General features: G+C 38.4%; 1 protein-coding gene across 3 annotated transcripts in view; it reads left to right on the plus strand.

Annotated features, from left to right (window-relative positions):
• Positions 1-11614, plus strand: part of adgrd1 (adhesion G protein-coupled receptor D1) — a 53242-nt gene extending 41628 nt beyond the window's left edge. For all 3 annotated transcript variants that reach the window (XM_064354021.1, XM_064354022.1, XM_064354023.1), the window contains 6 exons: positions 768-834; positions 2190-2281; positions 6532-6658; positions 6980-7021; positions 7520-7612; positions 9272-11614. In XM_064354021.1, the coding sequence (XP_064210091.1) occupies positions 768-834; positions 2190-2281; positions 6532-6658; positions 6980-7021; positions 7520-7612; positions 9272-9367 (517 nt within the window). In that variant the 3' untranslated portion in view covers positions 9368-11614. The remainder of the gene's footprint in view (positions 1-767; positions 835-2189; positions 2282-6531; positions 6659-6979; positions 7022-7519; positions 7613-9271) is intronic.
• Positions 11615-22339: the final 10725 nt, after the last annotated feature.

A 22339-nucleotide genomic window follows, 5' to 3' on the forward strand; every position in this document is an offset into this window, starting at 1 on the left:
GCAGGAAATACCAGTCTGTATAAATATCAGTAGTTCCTATATTCCCTCTTTTAGGAACCGTCTCATTTCCTTCACATGTGACTCACTACTAATGATGCAAGATTCGGGACTCAGGAGTTAGGACATTCAGTTAAACTTTTCTTTAGAAGCCTTTCCTATTTAAGTATGCCTTATTTTTTCATGCATTAAAAAAAGATGAGAATCTGAATGAGGCTCTCTCCTGTATAAATAAAGGATGAATAAAATTAAGGAAAATGCATACCATAGACATACCTTAATCTAAAAGTTTTCCTGTATGTATTTCTGCATGGTACATGGTATGGTTTCCTATGCCTTCACAAACGCATAGGAAACATTTCTAAAAGATTATAGTTGTGCTTGAATGTTATGAATAATGCAACATGCATGATCGCAATGGTTTTCAGTCTGGTATGGTCACACAGTTTAGCAAAGTACCTGAAGCAAGCAGGCCTAATCCATTATGGAATTTGGGTGTGAATGACTTAAACCTGGAACACTATAAATTTCACTTGAACTCCATCAACCCAAAATGGCATCCTTGATCAAACTTATTGAAAGTTAAACAGTTTAATGTATGATTATCATTTCAAATATATTTTGTAAAATCAAAATTCTTGATAAAATATGATGTTGATATGATGTTTGGTTTTTGGTTCTGGCCTGTTTGATGGTAAGTGGAGTGTACTAGTGTAAAGATATGTTAGGGGAGCTCAGAATTTGTGTGTGATCTGGCTGTTCTTCTCCAGCTGCTGGTTGTCTCTGGAGAATGGAGCCATCTGGGCCTTTGTGGCTCCTGCACTCTTTGTCATCGTGGTAAGAGAACCAAAGCCCATCTTTTACTGTCTGTTTCTTCTGTCCCTCGTCTAGATCCTTTCACAAGGTTGGAAGGTGTTCTTTGTCTCTACATACTTAGATAATTGTCCCTCCTGTTTTTTTTGACATATCTCCTTCTACTCTACCCTTTCTTTCTCTTTCGGTAATTTTCTCCTTCATTGCTTTGTTCTGTCTGTAATCCTTTTTCCGACTTGTTTTCCAGTTTGTTTCCCAAAGTTAGTTGCTGTTTCTTCCATTTCTTCTTCAGTCCAGCATTTCCCTGTGCTCTCCCCTCCAGGGTCAGTTTGCGAGGGTCGTTCTTAAAACTCTGTGGGAGACAGTAAATGTCGGAATATGCATTAACGTCTTTGCAGCTATGCTATCTCGCTTCACATGAAGTCCCCCTGCAGTCATGTATCTACAGCTGAGTTCAAGTAGAAACCCTGGTAATCATACGCAATGTTTTAGTGCACCATTACAGAGCCCACATGCACAAAATAAAGATTTGAAAAATCTCTGTTTACAACTACATTCTCGCATCAGCAGTTGCTGATGACTAGAGAGAGAGTTTCTTTGACAAAGAAACTTTTTCAATTTTTCTTTTTTAAAAGTAGTGATAGTACAGTATGTCCATAGTATTCGTGCCCCCAGTACCCACAGCCCTTTGTGCTTTGAGTGACATAAATATCTCCAGTTAGGAAAAGTTACTGCATAAGTTGGCTGCTTTCATTACCATAAAAATTGATATTGAAATCTATTTTCTCTTTTGCTTTTGTGAGCAGATAGCCCATCTGGCAGGCAACATGAATTGTGTTTGGCTGTACTTGAATGCCTGTTCTCCCTCCTGCATTTCCATATCAGTAACAGATGCTTTAAATGCTCAGATTCAGTGACAACTTTCCATTAAATCTTTTCTTTTTCTTTTTTTTTGCTTAGCATTTGCTCTTATCTAATCTAAGGCTGTGTTTATAGTGTACATGTCATACAATTTTTGCATTTGACATCTTGATATGTCCTGAAGCTGTTGAGGTTAACTCCAGACTGGGGTTTCCAAGAGCTGATTAATGAAAAAGGGAACTCAGCCTCCCATTTAAAATCTGCCCTTAAAGGTATTACATAACACTGCAGCCCAATCACTGCAGTGGTGTAACGGTGCCCCCTGCTGTTCTGCCAGTGCCCCTTCCAGTGGAAGCCCATATCTGCATTTTACTTTGAGGCTCCCCATTAATGTTCTCTTGAAGTTTCAGCTCCGATCTGCTGATGGTAATCTGTGTAAGTGGGATGCTCTTGCGATGAATGCATTATCTGTGTAGTGCGGTTTGAAATTTATGTGCGCTCTCATCTGTCTGAATCAGGTGAACATCGGGATTCTAATCGCTGTGACCAGGATTATCTCCAGGATCAGTGCAGAGAACTACAAGGTGCACGGGGATGCCAATTCAGTCAAGTGAGTCCTCACTCCTAAACTAATACTACTGCTGTGCCTGTGTCTGTGAGTTTCGCTTATGACTTGAAGGGCAAATGAATGTCATTATATACATGGGTTTGATTTAAAAACCTATCGAGATGCTATCAGAAATATGGGCCAATCTGAAGCTCATAGCCCTCGGCAGTGATAAGAGGAGTTCTGGTGAATTCCATTCATAGGCACCTGTGTGTATTTCCCTGAGTTAGTGGGGACCTGTGTATATTTCCTTGTGTTAATAGGGACCTGTATATGCTTCCCTGTGTTAGTAGGCACCTGTGTGTATTTCCCTGAGTTAGTGGGGACCTGTGTATGTTTCCCTGTGTTAGTAGGGATGTGTGTATGTTTCCCTGTGTTTGTAGGGACCTATGCATATTTCCCTGTGCCAGTGTGTGTGAGAAGCCAGCGGATCACATACTGAAGATTGTGACATTACCATTCATCTTCATCATTGGGACAAAAGCATGCCCTTCCTGAATGGGCTCTGTAGTAGAGCCAACTTTGAGTCGTTGTATCAGCATTTAGATCCGTACCTGCTAATGGACATGTAGCTGTGTGCAGAGAATGGAATGGCCTGGGGGACAGCCAACAGACAACCTCATTTTAACCCCCTCTGTTTAATTCTGATTGCTGCTGACCACAGCCAGCGCTGGCAGAATTATGATCAGATTTTGGGCCACGTGGTTCATCGATGCTTCAGTTGGACTCATGGCCCTAGAATCACTACATTACATATGCACAGATCACACAAATTCATTATGATAAGATGGACCTTTCACAGTCTACCCCACATTTGTCATTGTTTGGCAGAGAATATGTACAGCAATCTCATTAGACGTTGTCCGTGATGGCTGATTGAAGAATAATTGTCCATATCTACTCAGCATTAGAAATAGGCCTTTCCAATTGGAGTCCATGGTCAGGATGATTATGTTTATTTATTACCTCTTCCTTTCATCTAATGGATATTTACTTCAGCAATGGGAAGCAATTTGCCTCAGCGCAGTGACAGCTCACTCTTTTTCAAACATACAAAACGGCTTTGTGAAATTAGGGATGGCAGCATTATCAGTGCAACATTTTCAGAGCAAAAGAATTTCTCATGAAAAACAGAGCTTTGGATGAGTTCATTTTTTTCCAGTCTGTGGTACAAAAAATTGATTATTTGGCTGCACTACTGTCCCTTCTGAAAAGAAAGGGCGAGGGGGGAGAGAACTTGAGATCTGATTTTAATGTCCCTCCAGCATAGCCGACTACACAGATTCAGTTCACATTATTTTCCCTGTATCTCTAAAATTCACCCAACAGCTTTTATCCATGGCCTGTTTCATCTGATTCAAAAGTGACTGTTTACTTAACTGTTCTGGGGCAAGGGATGAGCAAGGAGTTAAAGTAAGAATAACATGTGAAACAGTTGAGAAACCGCAAGGTTCTGGCTTATTTTAATGACGGGATAGATAGACTGATAAATATGATTAGTCTATGAACAAAGCTTTATCCATCATAACCAGATTTATAGGTAAATTGAAATTTAATTGATTATGAATTTCTTTTATCTGAAACCGGAAAACATGGATTTGCCTTGGAGAGCAGGAAATATGCTCTGTAGTACTGGCTTTATCATACACTGTGATCTGAGTCACGTAAGGTACCCTCTTTAAGGTACCCACCGTGTAAAATCCACCTCAGGCTTTGAATGCATTCTGTTCATTCATTCTGTCCTAATGGAAAATCTTTGTTTCTCGGCTAGGGCTGTGACCTTTTGGTGTTGACGAACTTGTGATAAAAAAAAAGAAAGGAAATCGGCAAAGGCTTAACAGAAAGCAAAAACATGAAATAAAGCAACTGTGGCTTTAGCTGTGATTAGGTGACAGTGCCAAGGTATTTACATCTATGCAGGGCAATCAATCAGCCAGAGAATTATACTGGCCCCTAGCAAAGTACTTTCATAATAGAAGACCATAGGCTCTGTTGTTCCGGTGCCGCGCAAAAATGTTATTATGGATACCCTTATAAAAATGTCATATTGGCAACACTGATTTACTCTGTGTAAGGGCTAAGGATATGGTTCGTCTGAGAGGCCTGTCTGCAATAAGCTGTCACATTATTGAGGAATAGGCTGACGCCCAGAGGCCTGCGCTGACTGCCAGGTATCGATTTCTGCATGATGAGAACTTTAATGCGCGTCAGCAAAAAGTGCAGTGAAGGCCTGGCTGAGCGAGAAGCCGGGTTTGGTGTCTCTTCAGGAGCACTGTCCTGTCTGGCCTCTGTCAGTACCAGGGCGTGAGGGGCTCTGTGTACTCCTCCCCCTGCCAAAAGAGCTGCATGTGGAATAAAGAGAAATATCAGCAAAGTGATAAAAGCGCACGACAAGGCAGTCGAAAATTGTTTGATTCCTGTCAGGAAACATCAAAGCAGTTCTTTGAAAAGTATAATCAAATTCGTATTCACAATAATGCTTTTCTGAAAGAAGCCAATCTAACCAGTCCTTCCAATCAGAGGCCTATAGCACAAGTGACAGGCATGAGCAACCTATTTGCTGAAATCATTTTTTCTTTTCGAACAAAATATGCCATTATTACTATAATCATGCTAAATCAGTACACTCAATCATAAAATTAAGGCCTTTTTCAATTTACTTTAAAAGCATTCAATCAAAGAGACAGATCCAGTTAGTGCATCTTGCTTATTTGGTGTAATTCACCATGAAATTAAGAAAAAAGAATTATGCTGTAATAAAGTCCAGGACAGGTATGTTTGGATTGAAAGATGAGATGTTTTGCTGTGCATCCATTTATGTTAATTGGGTTACTCTAACCTAGCATACTTGAGATATAGCATTTTTCATATCTGAGTTTCAGTTAAACCAACAAAATGGAATCATTTACCTTCCCCCTCCTCCCCCCCCCACATGCGTGCACACACACACACACACACACACAAAGCTGTTTCAAATGAATGTCTGTAACACTCTGTAGCAATGCCTCAGTTTGCCTCATGCCTCAGTATCACAAATCTAAAGGAGTTTTTCCTGCACGATATTTTGGAAGACTCTCAAAAGCAATTTGGACATAAACCAGCCATCTTAAAGCCCCAGATCTTTCCCTTTGTCACTTTCAATAGTTTAGCTCTATATTAATGGATTTTGCCATTTTGAATGTAAAGGCTTACTAAATCTAAGAAGTAAATGTACTCGTGACAGAGCAAGGTCACAATACAATGTTTATATAAAGCTCTTATGTAGAAAGTAGAAAGATGAAAGTGTGGAGAGACTGAGGTAAACTGTGGCATGAAATGCTATTCTTGGAGTTTTCAAAAAAGCCACAAGGTCTTCCCTCTGAAATACCTGTTATGAAGGCTGCCACAGTGTAATTGAGATACATGTTGTATTACCTGTTCATCTGAAACTGAAAGGTTCAGCAGATATTTTGTTAAGACTGGTATAAAACTCTTTTCTGAATGAACACAGACAAAATGGCGACTCTTAATAATGCTATTAATAATGATAGCTTAATGGCACATCTTATATTAATAATAGCACATTTTACAAAGAATTTGTCACAAGTTCACAGAAATCCATGGCTTAAACCCCCACCAAAGCAGACCAAAGGCAACCGGTGCAAGGAAAAAATCCCTTGTTGACATGTAGTATGAAACCTTTGGAAGAACTAGACTCAATAGGGGGGCCCCATCCACCTCTGGCCCGTTTAGGGTATATGTTCATTGTGACCTTCATGGTCAGGAGGTGGTGGTTCCAGGGTGGGGTGGTTAGCTGAGGAGGAAGACAGGGAGACAGACAGCAAGTGCAGGAGTGGCTTGTGTGGAACAGCAGATATATACACAAACATGCACAAAATCACAAGCACATAGGTATACATATATACAGAATACTTGCACGCATTCACTGGCACACAAACACACACAAATGCCTTTTTACTTCCTCACACGCATACACACACACACACACACACACACACACCTTATGGAGCAGCAGATGCAGATGGTCTGGCAAGCGGCAGATGTTCATTTGTACAGAAGGGCTGTCTTTGCCAGCCATTGAGCAGCAGGGTAGGCATGTTCAGCTGCAGGAGATGACACGCTTTGATCTGATCTCTCTATTTGCAGAACTGTGTACAGTAGGTGCATCTTTGCTTGCATGTTAGTAGCTGGTGAGATTATGAGATCATATAATCTGCGTATGTGCCCCTTCCCCCCCCCCCTTCCCCCCCCAGACTGACCGCTAAGGCTGTGGCTGTTCTCCTCCCCATTCTGGGCATTTCCTGGGTTTTTGGAGTCCTGGCCATCAATGACCATTCCTTGCTGTTCCAGTACCTGTTTGCTGTGTTCAATTCCTTACAGGTGGGCGAGCTTATTCTGAACTTTAATGGCAAGGTTATAGAATCCATGTATTTAGCCTTTGCTTTAATCAGAAGGCCTTTTCTAATTGGTTTTCTAACTGACTATAAAGAAAATGTCAAGGGACAGTTGTTTCGAAAAAATGCAGCTACTGTGTATTTTATTGTTTCTCCCTAATGTTTTACACTGCAGTTTAGGGATGAATTTTCAGAACATGAGTAATATGAAAAACTGAAATAATAGTTTAGGAGGACAAAACATGTTTGGAACGCAATGTATTCTGAATGGCAGTGGAGATGACTTTAAATTTGTTTTGTTTTCAAGGGATTCTTCATCTTTTTATTCCACTGTCTTCTCAACTCAGAGGTAATGTAGTCATTCACCATTTTCTGTGTATTTCATATAGCCTTCATGTTAAATTCTGCTTGCAGTCTAAAAAAGGTGCCTGTTGCTCAGTATTTGGCTGTACAGCAGTGCTGAAGTAATACATTAAAACAGTAATCTCATGTAAATAGAGTATAAAAGGTTATTAATTATTTCGTGAAATTTGATTTGGGTTCATTATCTGCCGCATCAAAGTGGCTGTTTAAAGAAATAAATAGGTCTATATATCCAAATCCACATTTCCATAATTATTCAATAATTTAATTACAGGGCTTAACAAATGAAGGCCCGACTGTGTAAACATGGAGATCATATCTCTCGTGACGAGTGCCACTTGGATACCCATAATTAAGAAATGTCTCATCTTGACTGTGATACCTCATCTGTGAGATAACCTGCTGGGATTAACAAATGAATTTGATTGGTTTTGATTCGCTGTCGTTGTGCTGGATCTACATTGTCCCGTTGTCATTATTTTAGGTCAGAGCCGCCTTCAAGCACAAGACCAAGGTGTGGTCCCTAACCAGCAGCTCTATCCGCAACATCCACGTGAAGCCTTTCAATTCAGATATTGTGAGTATTCAATTCTCCGGTGCCTTCAGAGGCTGTCGTGTACAAGACAAATCAAAGAAGCAAAGAAATCTACAGGGTTGCTCTGTAATAAAATGAAGTACTGGAGCAAGTGGTGCTTTGACCGCCTGGCTTGTTTTGTGAGTTGTTTTGGTTTTGAGGGTAACAGGTAGGATAGGATCAAGCACCATCTACTAACACCCATGCCAGCCTTATTTCTTAGAATGGCAATGGGTGGCAGTGAAGTTCTGTGAAAGAAACATAATACTTCACTTGAAATCAGCACTGGATAGAAACCTCATTCCCTGCGCTCTTATTATTATTATGTGAGTGTGTACAAGCCCTTGCAATCTCTCATCTGGACTATTGTAAAACCTTGCTGGCCGACTTGCCGGCCTGCAGCTGAATGCTACTGCCTGCTTGGTCTTCAAACTGCCTAAATTCACCCATGCCACACCACTTTTGAACATTCTTTACTAGCATCTGGTATGTCACAGTGCTTAATGCCATTAAAAGAACCCATCTTTCAGGCAGGCCATAGTGTTTCCATTTGCACAGGGAAATAATCCAATTTGTTATTTTACAGAAATAGCTTATGTTCCTTCAGTACATATTTTAAGACCAATATATTATTTTTCCTCTGAAAAGGACTCAGAATGTTAAGGTAGCTCATTAACTGAGAAAATGTTTTCCCCATCAGTATATCGTTATAACGATAAGCTTGAACATCTCTTTGTAATGAGAAAACATCTTGATATAACACAAACAGGTCGAAATTTTGTGAACCCTCCCATGATCCCAGATCGCCATGATATCTGACGTACCCCTCGAGCTGACCAAAGCAGAGTGACACAACTTCAAGAGGGTCAAACTGATTCTTTCTTCTGTACAGCCCCATAAACATCATAATTCTCAGAGTATGCATACTCATCACAATACCATCTAAAGTGCTCAAGGATAGCAGAGTCTCACCGTGTCTCAACCAAAGAACCAATGACTCAAGTAAAACTTGGGCTGTTCTCGGAGTTATTGCCCACACTGGAAAAATTCTGTGTATCATTTTTGTTACGTTTTCAGCTCATTTTTAGATCTTTTCTCGTTGTAATGAGAAGTATTTCATTATAACAAGAAATCAAAGTGTATGTTTCTTGTTATAATTCAAAAAGTGAAATAATGAAAAGTTCCTTGTTATATGAAGTTTCTCGTTGTAATGAGATAATGAACGGAAAATATTCTTTCACTGAGGCAGCAAATGTGCTGAATAGTATGTGGAAAAGAGAAAATCTGTTTCTTGAATATTGCTACAGCCCTACATTTACGTGAAGATAGGGACCATTTTCTATGATTATAAATATTGACTCCTTCCTCCATCACTGTGCCCTTGTTATTTACATATATTTTATTCATGCACACTTCATTCTTTTAAATTATGATTTTCACAAGATTGCTGGGGCTCTCCAAGGTCTGTCTCTGTGAGATAAATGAATAGAAACAAAGCAGTGTGTTTACAATGCGTTAATTTTTTTATGTGAACTAAGCACATTTTTGTGTAATAGTCCAAGTTCAGAAGTCATTATTCTGGAACCCTTCTACCATTTAGACCTTGCAGTACACAGCTCTGTGATTTAATGTGCTAAATTGTTTCTCCCTTTTCCCTCACAGATGAATGGAAACAGAGCATGCATGACCCCAACAAAGATGCACACGTGGGACAAAAGCACAAATTCTGCCAATCGCATTGACCTGTCAGCAGTGTAGCACCTGTAACACTCAATGGAAGATGGAGGACAACAGCTAAAATCCATTTGCTTAAACATAATAGCTAACACTGGCTACTTCAGGTAATCAACCATTTATGTGAGGATCCCACTGTGGTTTGCCCAACCCTGACCACATCACACATTCCCTCTCATTCACCAAATGCAAGACTGAAAGGTCATATGGACACAATGAAAGAAAATGGATTGATACAGTACTATCTACACTTCAAGACCAAATAATCGTATTACATGTTTGCAAAGAATGTTTCTAATGTCATGGAATATATAAACCTTAAAGTATTTTGGACTGTGACATTTTGGATTCAAACATTTGCTGAATCAACAAAAACTCTTTGTCAGAGCAGTTTAAGAGAAGAGACAAGCAGGCAAATAAAACAAATGTCACCTAACAGGTGCATGGACATCATCAGATAACCAGGGATACACACGAAACGAAAAACAATAACCGAGCAACTAAATAATTCAGGAAAGCTATCATTTTGAATCAAATTCTGTTTGCTTTTGGGAGGAACGGTGAGACTTGCTTTTCGCGTGACAGGGCTGCCCGTTGAACTCCGTGAGAAAACACTCATCATCTCAAACATCTCACAGCCCATTAAACAACTCCCCGCAGACCGTAACCTCCATCTCTCCTTGGGCCCTCGCTGCCAGATCGTTCAGTGTAGTGCTATCAGCAGATGAAAGTCATGTCTTAACGGTGTGTCCCTCCTTTGTGCAGAACTGATGAATCGAAGACCGTGCCTCTGGGCACCTGTTGAAAGATGTGTGGGTTGCTGTTCTGTCTTTGTAAAACCAAATTCCCACCTACTCTTTCCCCCCTGTTTTCTTTTTGTCAGATTCTTAAAATAGGGTGATGGGGGGAGGGTGGGGGGGCAGCTGTAGCATGCTTGCTGCTGGTAGAAAAAGTATTCTGTTTTTCCCTGTAATAACTCACTGCCCACTGCATGTACATGTATTTCTGTTTGCAGGATGCTTGTTCAGTCAGAATGTGCATGCAGATGGGAGAAGGTTGTTCATTAATGATCCAGGTCATGTGCAGGCACAGTGAAATTCCATATTCAGAGGCAGTTTTCTGTCTCTACAAAGGGAAATATGTAAGAGTACAGGTATTCACCGTTGGTACTGCTCCATCTGAATAGCTTAAATGTATAGCTCTGTATACCCAAAAGTCACTGAGGCAATACCATGAAAGTCAAAATATGGAGCTGTTTGGCATTATTTGTTACTGAAAATATTTCTACTTTTTTTTTTTAAATGACAAAACAGTCACTCTTATCTGCTGATTCTGTACTAAAGTAGAGCAAAAGAGAGCTTGTTATCACAAGTAAAATTAAGAGGTAGCTTTGACCTTTTTATTCTTATAATTGGTACAAACTAATTATCTGTTCATAGGACAGAATTATGGGTTTATTGTGTGAGGGACAATCTCAGCATAGATATGGGGACATGCCATTGACATCATTTGTCAGTCCAAAGATTTCTCCGTTTTGCTCATGTAGAATTTGGTATAAAACAAACCAATGCTTTTCATATACTTTATATGCATTTCTAAGCTGTAATTAAGCAGTATGCCCTTTGCAAATGGCACTGGGCTTATTTTATGTGAAATCAAGCAATAACTCTAATTTAAGTTATTCATATCTGTTTCAGTATAAATGGTGTATTAATTACGTCTGATTGTATGTGTGCTTTTATTTCTGGTGTGACTGTACTGCAAGTCACAGGTTTAACAGCTATGTTAATCTAGGTGACCTGTGATTCCTTGTCCTGAAGGAATGTTACAGTATGTATTTTGTTCACTGGGGAACATAGTTTTCACTTGTGAGTATAATGCCTTTTTCCTTTTGATAAGGTTCTGCATATTAAGCATTAAAGATTTATTATGCAATATTTATTATAAATATTGCTTTTTTGTCCCAGCAAAAAAAAACCCCAAAAAAACAGCAAGAGTAAAATGGCAAAGCTCAAAAGGGCTATTACACAGAATGTGCATTCATTCTAATACAAACTTTGATAAATCTGGAATGTATGTTGTGTTGTATGTTCTGTTGTTAGTTTTTTTGCTGTTGTTGTTGTGAGGATGGCTTACTCTCAGCCATAAGAACTTATGTAAAAGCCATAGTTCACTTGCGAAGTGAAGATCTGTTCAATGAAGGTATTGTCTTCTGTACCTCACATTTCCGATAACTGCAGTTATTTTTTTTGGTCAACACATGAAGAAAAATATATGCATGTCAGTCAGACACAATTCTGTGAATGTTTTATTTATGTCAATCAGGAACACTGTGCCTTTATCATAATTAGTTTGCAGTTTTCTTATTTATATACACTAACCAGTGTCAGATCAGGACTTCTATTTGGGTCCAACACATTATCTTTTATAAGGAAACTTCACTGTGATATTTGTCATCTTATATGTAGAGATGTAATTGTTTTGACACTGTACCACCACTCCTTCCCACAATATGATTCACTGTATGTAGTATTTTTGTATGATTTAAATTCAGAAAAACAGAAAAGGGTTTAAGCATCCTGTACAGTACATTATCAAGCTTTTTTGTGTCAGTTTCAAGGTACTATCTGTGTTTAGTATTGCCTTTATTTCCTGTATTGCTGTTTGTCGAATAAAGTACAATCTCACAAAAAAGGGAATGTATTATTGCTACTCATAGCGTTTTTTTTTTAATATTTGTTTTTGATTGTTTTGGGTATATCTGAATTTATCTTTTATTTTTCCAACTTCTGAAATATACTGGAGGCTAGCGTATTCTGATTTGTTCTAACATCCATAGAAAGGGATGTTAGGGATGTTAGGGATGTCATATAGTATTTCATTGGATGCTTGAGCACCTCATAAAGGTTAACCCAAATAAATCTGATAGCCCATTCATAACTATCTCTAAAAATAATATCAAAAACTGTATAAATATGATAACAATAACTAGTACAAAGGTAGGCATGTTGATGGTTTGGGAATCAGAGGGTAATCAAGCTGCAGAAATGGGTCTTTGGTCTTTTTCTGATGATGGACCATAATTCTGCTATCCTAACCGCTGTGGGAAGGTTGGTCTACATTTGGGGGGTGGGGGCCAGTACAGACAGACCGTGTGACTATGGAGGGAGGGGAGACTCAATCACTGTGGAATGGAGAGTTTCTAGATTGATGGGAGGTATGGTGGGGCTGTTCCATTACTACTACTCTGTACTCTGTACTGAAGTTTTAACCCTTGTGTTCTGTTTACTTATTGGCACCAATGAAATTGTTAGCCTGGGCCAGATATACCAGGACATGATTGGGATTGTAAAGCACAACAGATAAAATTAAATTTACCCAAAAATTTACCCAAAAATACTCAATATGTATCATCATTATCTCAATTCCAGACAATACAATGGTTGCCGTTTTCCTGTTCTAGATCACAATGAAAGAGTCATTGATTTTTTGTGATGATGTGATTTATATAAAAAATACACTATAATGAAGGCAAGGGGGCATACATCATGTTTTACTGTGAATAATTAAAATGAAACAAGGTTTTCATGCAGTAAATTATTAATATTTAGTGTTTGAAAGTGTCCTTTTCAATTCTTTTTCATATTTATATTATTATATTCAAAGAAACCATGAAATCCTCTACTGTCCACATTTTCTCTTACCTCAGAGTTGTTCATTTTTTCACTCTTATAACCAAGCATTCTTGGTTATTTTGTTTAAAATGAAGAGCCTTATTACATCTCTTTTGAAGACTGTTACTGCATTAGTATTCATTGGTATTCCTTTGATTCTTTACTCATACGAATATAAATGAAGGGAAAAAATGAGAAAGGACGTGTTTTTTCTAAACAAATTTACATCCAAGTTTGGCTTTTGATTAGGCTTTCCTCAGGGACTGCAGTTTGTTAAAATATGAATTGAGCACACAAAATACTTCTATTTTGTAAATGTCATAAAGGGATCAAAAAAATGCAATGTTGGAGTCTGCCAGTGGGTGGCAGTGATCACCAAAAGGAGAGAAAATGATATGGTAATACCTGCTGTTAAACTGGTGTATTGATTTTAACATTAGCATTTTATTGGTAGCCTATAGCCCATACACAAGGATGCAAGACTTCTATTGAAGTCATCAGCTAGTTAGTGAATTTAAACAATTTAAACTGCTGTTTTGTGTGTGCATTCCGTAGGGTACATAATGAACTGTGAATACCTTTTTACCTTCAGATGTTACGTGACCTTCTCCCATCACAAGTTAATCCATGTACATTATTTCAACCCCCACGATTTGCTGGTTTTACTGGGATTTTTCCACGTGTTGTTCTGTTGGTGTTGATATTGTTTCCTTAATTGGGTCACCACCTGTCTTTTGCTCTCATAGGTATTTTCTTTTGTACATCCTCCGCCTAACATCCGCCTAACATCCTCTACATCGTCTACTGTTCATTTTATTATACCTAAAGAATACATTTTGTTTGTGATGTCACTCCAAATTTTGTCCTACTTGTCCTCTTCAGTGTTGTAATATGTCATGAAAAAGCTGTAGCTACCTCGTTGACCGTTTCCTGATCTGTAAATTTAGGTTTCTTTTTCATGTGGTTCCTATGCTACTTGTGTCTGGTTGGTTCGTACCTATTTCTTAGTGCCTTATAATCTAGATGTGTAAGAATACATATTGTTTGTGATCATTTTTGTATGGGTGTCTCCTACTGCAAAATTGTGAATGAGGGCATTTAATTGATTTGACTGCGTAAATAGGAACAGTCTTTGTAAATCGGTCATTAATGTACAGTATTTGCAGCCGCTACAGAGCCAGAATACAGCAAATATGTTTTGCACTGCAACTGTTTCCTAAGTAAATTTGGCTCTATTACACTTGGACAGGCATTGAGATGACATTCTCTCTCCCTGGATGGGTTTTATACCACTTGCAGAAATTTGGTCCCAAGCCCAAGAAGACTACTATGCTTAATATGATCATGGCTTAGTAAATAGTATAGTGAAGGAGCATGCATTTGCCAATTAACCATAGCACAGAAGCTAATGGAATACCCAACGCTGGCGATGCTTCAGCTTTTAGATGAAATGAAATCATATATCAACACTTACTGCTTCTAGTGAATTTCATGTTCTTTTTATTGCATTTACTGTGATGTTCTCAGCATGAATGCACAAGTGCTTTTTATTGTTAATTGGAACTTTGTATGCATATATACACACAGTACATCTGGCGCAAGTGGGCCCAACTGTCTGCACCTCAGCCATTTCCACGATCGAGAAGAATTTATTGGTGAATATCCTCCAGCTCATCAGTAAAAGACTTTATCAGCCTTCCCATCTGACAACCACTCTATTTGAAAAAAAAAAAAAACATTCAATCTTAACTGATTGTAACAGCTACTGCTTGCCACAACATCATGTTTCTATGCTAATTTTTTGCACAAGGAAGCTATATTTGCTCGTATTTGTGTGATTCATGAATAACTCTGTCTCTCTCTGAGAGGGATAAGCTACGTACACACCGCTGAGCCATACGATCCTGCTCTCTGGGAGTCAGTTCCATCTCTGTGCCTGTCCCTGAGCTGTACCTGGCAGACATCCTGAGGAGCAAATACAATTCAAATTAAAACGGATACAACACTATACAAAACATGACATTAATAGCAATATGAAGGAATAAAGCAATGTCTATTAGCAATGGCTTTTTTGAGACATCAGTTTTGTAATGTTTTGCAGAGCTCAATGCAGAGCGAATGTGTACATATGCAAACAAGCACGTTGCAATGTAATGCCCATTTGCCATTATTTCATTTTTTTTTTTTTTTTACATTAACTTTATATTTTGGCACAAACCTGCCACCGTCTCAATTGTGCTTTTTCATGATAATGAAAACTTACAAGAAAGGGAGACAAGCGATGTGGAATTGAAGAACCAGGGCATATAATTATTTAGACAAGTAGACTCAATATACAGAAGTTAGGCACACACAGCTGAATGGTTGTCTGGTGAAATTTTTATTCACTGCATAAGCTATCTCACGGAAGCAGATGGCGAGGTCATGGTTCGGAATGAGCAATGGGTGTGTATCCTTCCAACAGAGCTCAGAATGGACAATTTTCAGCAGGCCTATTCAGTTGTACAGGGCATTCACTCGAGTTACCTCAGCTTATTCATCCACAGTTCTGCTTGTTACCTGCATGATTTTTTGTGAATTCTGACCATTACCTTGCTCCCCTCTGTGCAGGCAAGTGGAAACACTCAACTGTGCTCAGAAGATGGCTGACTGCATTGTCTGGATTTCCAGACCAATTGAAAATGTGCATATTCTTAGTTTGTGAGTAAAGGAATGAAATTGGAAAAAATGAAACATTCAGGCAGCCACACTGTTGCCCGGAGTACAGCACACTGTGCGGGGGCTAAAGAAAACACTCCTGAAAAGATTTCGGAATGATTCAACTGAACGGATCCACAGTCTCTGGTCCCCTGCTTCAGTGGTGGCTTGAAATCAAACAGCAGCACTTTGAATAAGCTGGAGATCCCTGTGCCTCACAAGGCCACTAATGTGTGACTTATTCAAAATGGTACTGTGTGTTCCCACTTTGCATGAGATTGCTTAAGGATACAATACGTTTTTTCTATAATATGTAAAGAGGAAGAGAGAATCATTCCAGAAATTCTTTCATCATGTTACTAAAAATGTGCCTTTAACGTGTCATCTACAAATACATTTTTCTGACAGAAATTAAACTGTTTCATTCACTTCAGTACATTTAAAATTATGTTCCTCTTATAAGAATATGATTGTCTTGTACAGATGGTATAGTAATTCAGAGGAATATGTTCTAATCCACAAGCAGACTCAACACCGAGACATTGATTTTAAAAACTGATCTTTCTTGGTAACAGTTTTGATCCTCAAATTATCTATAATTTCTAAGACTGAGTCAGAGTTGAGCAGAACTTTGAATATCATTTCGAATTCTGAGATTGATTTTCATTCATCCCCTACACTTATTCCTCTGTACTTTCAACTTTTAACTGAGGAGCCCCTTTCTTCTGAATGTGAAGCCTCTGTTCCATTAAGTGGGGTGAGCTTGGGATAATTAAATCTGTTCTGCAGTATGAAGCTAAATTAAAAATGAATATAATACGGGCTTATTCAGCTCAAGAGCATTGTAGTGATGCAGTGAGACAATTACAAGCTCTGTGTAATGTAGATTATAAATGTGCTCCCTACTCATATTCCAGACCTGTTTATTACATCCTCCGTACGTCCAATTATGACATGGCAAATTCCGTTTATTATAATTAATGCAATTATTTGTTTAAATACAAAGCTATGGAAAGCGATGTAAAATGAATTTATTTTAATCAATGCAGTACATTTATAGCTTTTATGTTTGTTGACAAGATTTTGCTCTAAGTTTGTTTATTTACTGATTGAATAGGTCTTCTTATAGATGGAGATGCTATTTGATATACACTAATGCTGCATGGTACAAAACATGACTCTTCCTGTTTAGAAAGTTATCTTTCTTCAAAACATGCCTTTTCTTTCATATCTCTGTCTAGTTTTTTTTAAATTTTTTGTTATAAGCAAATGCAATATTGTGTGGCAGGATTTCTTTAATGGAGAATAATAGCGCAAAGCTCTCAGGGTGGAATTCAGTCGACATCAAATCCTGACCAATGGCGTTCAGGGATGGCTCAATCAGTGGTATTGTCCTTGCCTCACTGCATGAAAGTATATCCTCTGGGACCCCGCAGTATGCTTGTGCCAGCTACGCATGAGCAGCGCTCATTCTACCAATGACTGCAGCTCTCCTGGTCAACTGAAAGAGAGTAGAAAAAAGAAAAAAAACAGAAGAATGCACTCTCCCAAATTTACAGGGGATATTACAGAAATCATACGACCCCACAAATACACTAGGACAAAAAAAAGAAAGGTTACTGTATTATGTTACTGTATTATTTTGGTTACTTGTGGAATATTTTTGTGAAATTGCGGTGAGTGAAAGCTTATGTCAGTAACAAAAACAAACAACATACTGTATAATGAGGCTTATCATCAAAAACATGAAACAAACCACTTTATGATTAGGCTTAATTACACCCTGTTTATTTCATATGATTGTTTTATAAAAAATCGAATGGCTGTGATCTGAAAACAGCCTGTGACCTCCATCGCCAAAACTGCTCTAGTGTTCTATTTTTGTTTATTTTACTGATGTAAAAAAATGGCAGCAGGAACACAATAAATATTCTTTTTACGGTATAAGGAAAGTGGTTAAAATATTACCGAGAGCTAAAACAGACACAGTGAAAAACAGGTGTGAGGGAGAAAGCACCGGAAAACTACACTTTTATCTTTCATAGTGAAATGCGGCTTTCTGTTTGTTCGAACATGATCTTGATCTTGGTTGCCTTCAAAAGCTAAGAAAATGACAGCTTTTGAAGGTAACCAAGAACAAGATCAAGTATGTTAAGTGCAAGGTGAGCTAGCGCTGATGAGACTGACGTTACCGTAGCACTGAGCTGCATGGCTGCATGATTCATCCAATCAGAGCCAGTCGCGGCTCTTCCAGTGCCTTCCATGTGAAGGCATGGTATCAATTAGCATATTGGAACTGAGCTCACCACAACATTAAGGACAGCTGAGTTGACTATGTTCTGCTGCAGACTGGAAACTGTTTAAAATGTTTCTTGGTTCAACAAACCCATTTATTCAAGGTTGAATACCCCTGTATTTATTATGTTTAACTTCATAACCCTAATCAATCTGCTACTTACATACTTTTGAAAAAATATGTAATTAAGAGAATAGTAGGAGCAAAGGAAAGATTTCACTAGTTACTATGCTCATTAATGTTATATTTTTTATAACTTACTAATGTACTAATAACTGTGTACTGATAGCTTCTCCCAATCTTTTTGTGCGCACTTTCATAAGTTGCTTGCATTTAATGGTGAATAAAAGTTCAACACAAATTGTGAATGAATCAATGGTGCAGTAAAGGAAAACAAGAAATGAAAGCACATTATCATTTTTGTGACCTGAAACCGCTCACATGGAACTGAGAGTCTCACAGAACTCAAGTCTTTCGAAAGCAATCCATGATCCTACTCCTGTTTTTATGTGCTGCAGGTGAATGATGAAGGGAAATACATTTGGTCAAGCGGACTTGATTTTGTTAAGGGCAATCTAATTAATAAACTGGTAGTGATATTGAAATTGAACAGTGTCACACACCAGTGTGGCACCCCTGGGAGGGAGATGCGGCAGTACCGGGGAACACCGTTGTCTGTCGCATGGCGAGAGAAAGAGAGCGCACCCACACAAACATGAAATAAAATAAATGCCATCTTCACCCTTCCCCCTCACGGGTTCCAGGCAAAAACAATAAACTAAAACAACAAACTAAAATAACAACGACAAAAGAAAGTAAAACTAAGACTTTGTAACGGGACTGCTTTCCAGCAGACCAGCTCCTTCCCCTTTTTGCCAGATAAGTTTTCTCAGTCTTATTAAAAGAAACAAAACTAAAATAAAAATGCAACTCAAATAAAGAACCACGCTTTCGGTTGTGAGCTCTCGGCCTCGGGGCCGAACTGTGGAGGGCTGATTAGCTAACGCAGCCCAGGTGCGTGTGCTCTCTCCACCAGCCGGCGCAGCCGAGACCAATCCACCCCTCTGGCAGACTGAATGCCACAAACAGCTTTGACATTAAATACACATTAACCTAAGGAAACTGGACTATTGCCTTTTTGGATTTGTTCCTTTTTATCTTCAATTTTGGAATCACTGACTTCTGTGATCTTGCACCACTATAATGTCATCTGTAGCCACACAGGAAGCACCACATCTGAAGGGTGGGCATCCTTTATCTATTCTCATCAGCAAGCCAGTGGCTACTTTCTTTCAGTGGCTACTGCAAGCTTCACAGCATGCTTACGGGCAGACATTTCTCACTGTCGACGACTGGCAACATGTAGGAAACTCACTTTTCCCCTTTGGGAGGAAGCCAGTTGGAAGCCATTGATCCCTTTCACACGCAGCTAACGAAAAAAAGTAGCTCATACTCGATGCAACTTACTATTCAACCAGATTCACTCAGCTGACTAGTACTTTGGACCATTTAGATTCAGAGGGACTCTGCAGACAACAACAAGAAACTGTGAAAAACATCAGAACTTTTTTAAAAATGGAGAGCAGACATTCTGCCCTCCTTACATATTTTTTCCACTTCATTCAGACAGAGAGAAGCAGAGAGGGTTGGATATAGAATTGGGATCACAATACGAAAAATGCCAGGACAGGGAATTGAACCCCCAGATGCACAGGGGGATTTTCTAAGAGAGTCATTTGGGTTTGTATTTATTTATTTGTTTATTTATTTATTTTCATCTGTTATTGTGATTCTACAGTGAACGTGTGTAGGCTGTTTAATGTATTGCTCTTGAATGTGTTTCATTATTTTCACCAGTGACAACATTATAACGTAATACGTAATATACATTACACAAACACAGACACACACACACATTTTATTCCAACATTTTTTATTTCATATTTTATTCCCATCATTTCTGTGCATAAGGAAATGGTTTCGGAGCTTGTTTACAGACAAAAAGTAAACTCCAAACTCTAGAAACTGTCCAAGAGAAAGTGTAGAACTTTTTGTTTTACAGAATTACTGAAACTGGCAACTCCAGAATTTCCAAGGCTTTAAAGGAACAGCGGGAAGCATCTAAAGAAGCTTCAGGGAGACTGACAGCATCGGCTGACCGACCTTTCTGGTCTCATCCCTTTGGTTTCACAGCAAGCAGAGGAAATACAACTGCCTTAAACACTTCCAATATTATTGTGTTTCTGAGATGAATTAACGTTGCCTATTTTCTGCTTTCACATGCAGAAAGGATGCAGAAGGATGAGCCATGCACCTGTGATTTACCGATTTCATAAAGCCGGCCAGAGAAGAGGATCAAAATCTGCTCCATCATATATTACGTGCAGCTGGCAGATGCAAATTGATTTTATTCCCACTTGTACGTTGGCTGCTTTTCCAACAGGATTAAAGGCGACATCACCAAATGAATGTGCGTCTTAAGACTGTAGCTCTGCGGCTGAGCCATGTTGATAATTATAATAATGGTTTTTCCAGCTGTATGACAGCATTACATTTTGTTCCCAGCAACTGATGAGTCAGTTAAAAACCAGAATGGACACAATGTTGATAAATAATTTATAGAAAAACTGCCAACATTTTGGTCATTAAAATAAAAAATGTGTTGCATTTTATGGAGGAATGTTACATTCTGTGTCATTATTTTTGCAACGTTTGTCCATTTGTTGTGAATTAAAGTACTTGCCTCACAACATTTTTTCCACCTGCAAAGAATAAAATGAACGTGCCGCTGCCTTTTTAATCCATGGAAATGGTGTGACATGTGTGACTGTGACTCTAGATTGCATGACTAAAGAACATGGCATAAGTTGTGGCCTAGCACTAAAGATGTCTTGCTAATCTTTAAATCATTATGACATGCCTAAGAAATGCAAACAGCAATAATTGGAGTTAGGAGTTCCTTACAATAAATCAATATGGAATTCATATAAACAGCAACAAACTTTAAATATAATGCATTTGATTTTTCCAATATGTTCAGGACCAGCTGAATATGCTCAATAATTTATAGGGGAGCATTTCTTGCTTTTGTGTGGAACCTGGCATGCTGAACATTCATACATTTAAAAAGAAATACTTTTTTTGAGGGTGTCAGAAAAGAGTGAAATTTCATGAACTGGAAATAATGAGTTTTAGGGTTTGACGTGAACAGGAACCATAGCTTAAAAACTGTTCAGCAGTGGTGTTAAAAAATGATTTATTGGCCATGTCATACTTTCGAATTACACTTGTCCACAAGGCCTTACTGTCTGAGCATTGTCGGTGACACAAATATTCAGAATCACGAGGCATGTTACATAAAGCCTCTTTGCCATGATGTTAAGTGAGTGAGGTGTTGCCAGTTTCCTGATACTTAGGCACAGCTTTGCTAAAGATTACAGTGTAACCTCATGCATATGGAGTACATTAAAAATACATTTGTGGAAGAGAGCTTGCTACCATTTTATTATATCGCAGTCATTTTATTGTTGATTACGATGCTGCTGAACTTATGTAATAGCAGGTCGACAATAATCAGGATGGATTTTCTTTCTAATTACTACATAATGATATGGGAAGACAACTGAAATGGATACAGTACATTTCATCAAGTTGAGTCTGCATTGAAAGTAGAACATTATGAGTATAAACAGATAAAATAAGTGATAAGTATAACTAAACCATGCTGTCAAATTTAAAACTGCATGGCAGTTAATGTAGAATAATACAGAGTATAATATATACGTTAGAAAGAAACAGGCAATTTGTTAGAGGTTAGACACAACCAACAATTCAAAAAATTAGGTTGGAGATTTATGTCTATAATATAGTCTTGAACTATGTTAAACCAAAATTGACTAAAAGCTATTGAATGGAGTGTTAGAGGCCAGCAAAGTTACTTACATTTCGAATTGCTAATTTCCTTCTAACACATACACACACAAACCGACAAATCAGACATGCAGTTTGCATGTGCAAGGAGAGAGTGCAATTTCTGACCTTCTCCATGTGGATATATTACAATAAACGGCATATTACTGACTCAAGCATACGTCCAATTGGTTTCAGGACTCAGTTCCACTGAAGATTTTTCTTTCGACTGGCAAAAGTTCACTCAACAGAATACTCAACCTCTTCAGGTTATATAGAAGGCATTTAACCCCTACCAACTTTTTGAATTTATTAGCAATTAGCAGTTCTTACTCCACCCATCACTCTTTCACTCATGCTCACACATGCAGCACTGCAGGTGAAGTGTGAATTGTGTTCACTTCCTGATGCATTTGACCA

The sequence above is a fragment of the Anguilla rostrata genome, chromosome 10 (assembly GCF_018555375.3).
Source record: "Anguilla rostrata isolate EN2019 chromosome 10, ASM1855537v3, whole genome shotgun sequence".
In the NCBI taxonomy this organism is placed as follows: domain Eukaryota; kingdom Metazoa; phylum Chordata; class Actinopteri; order Anguilliformes; family Anguillidae; genus Anguilla; species Anguilla rostrata.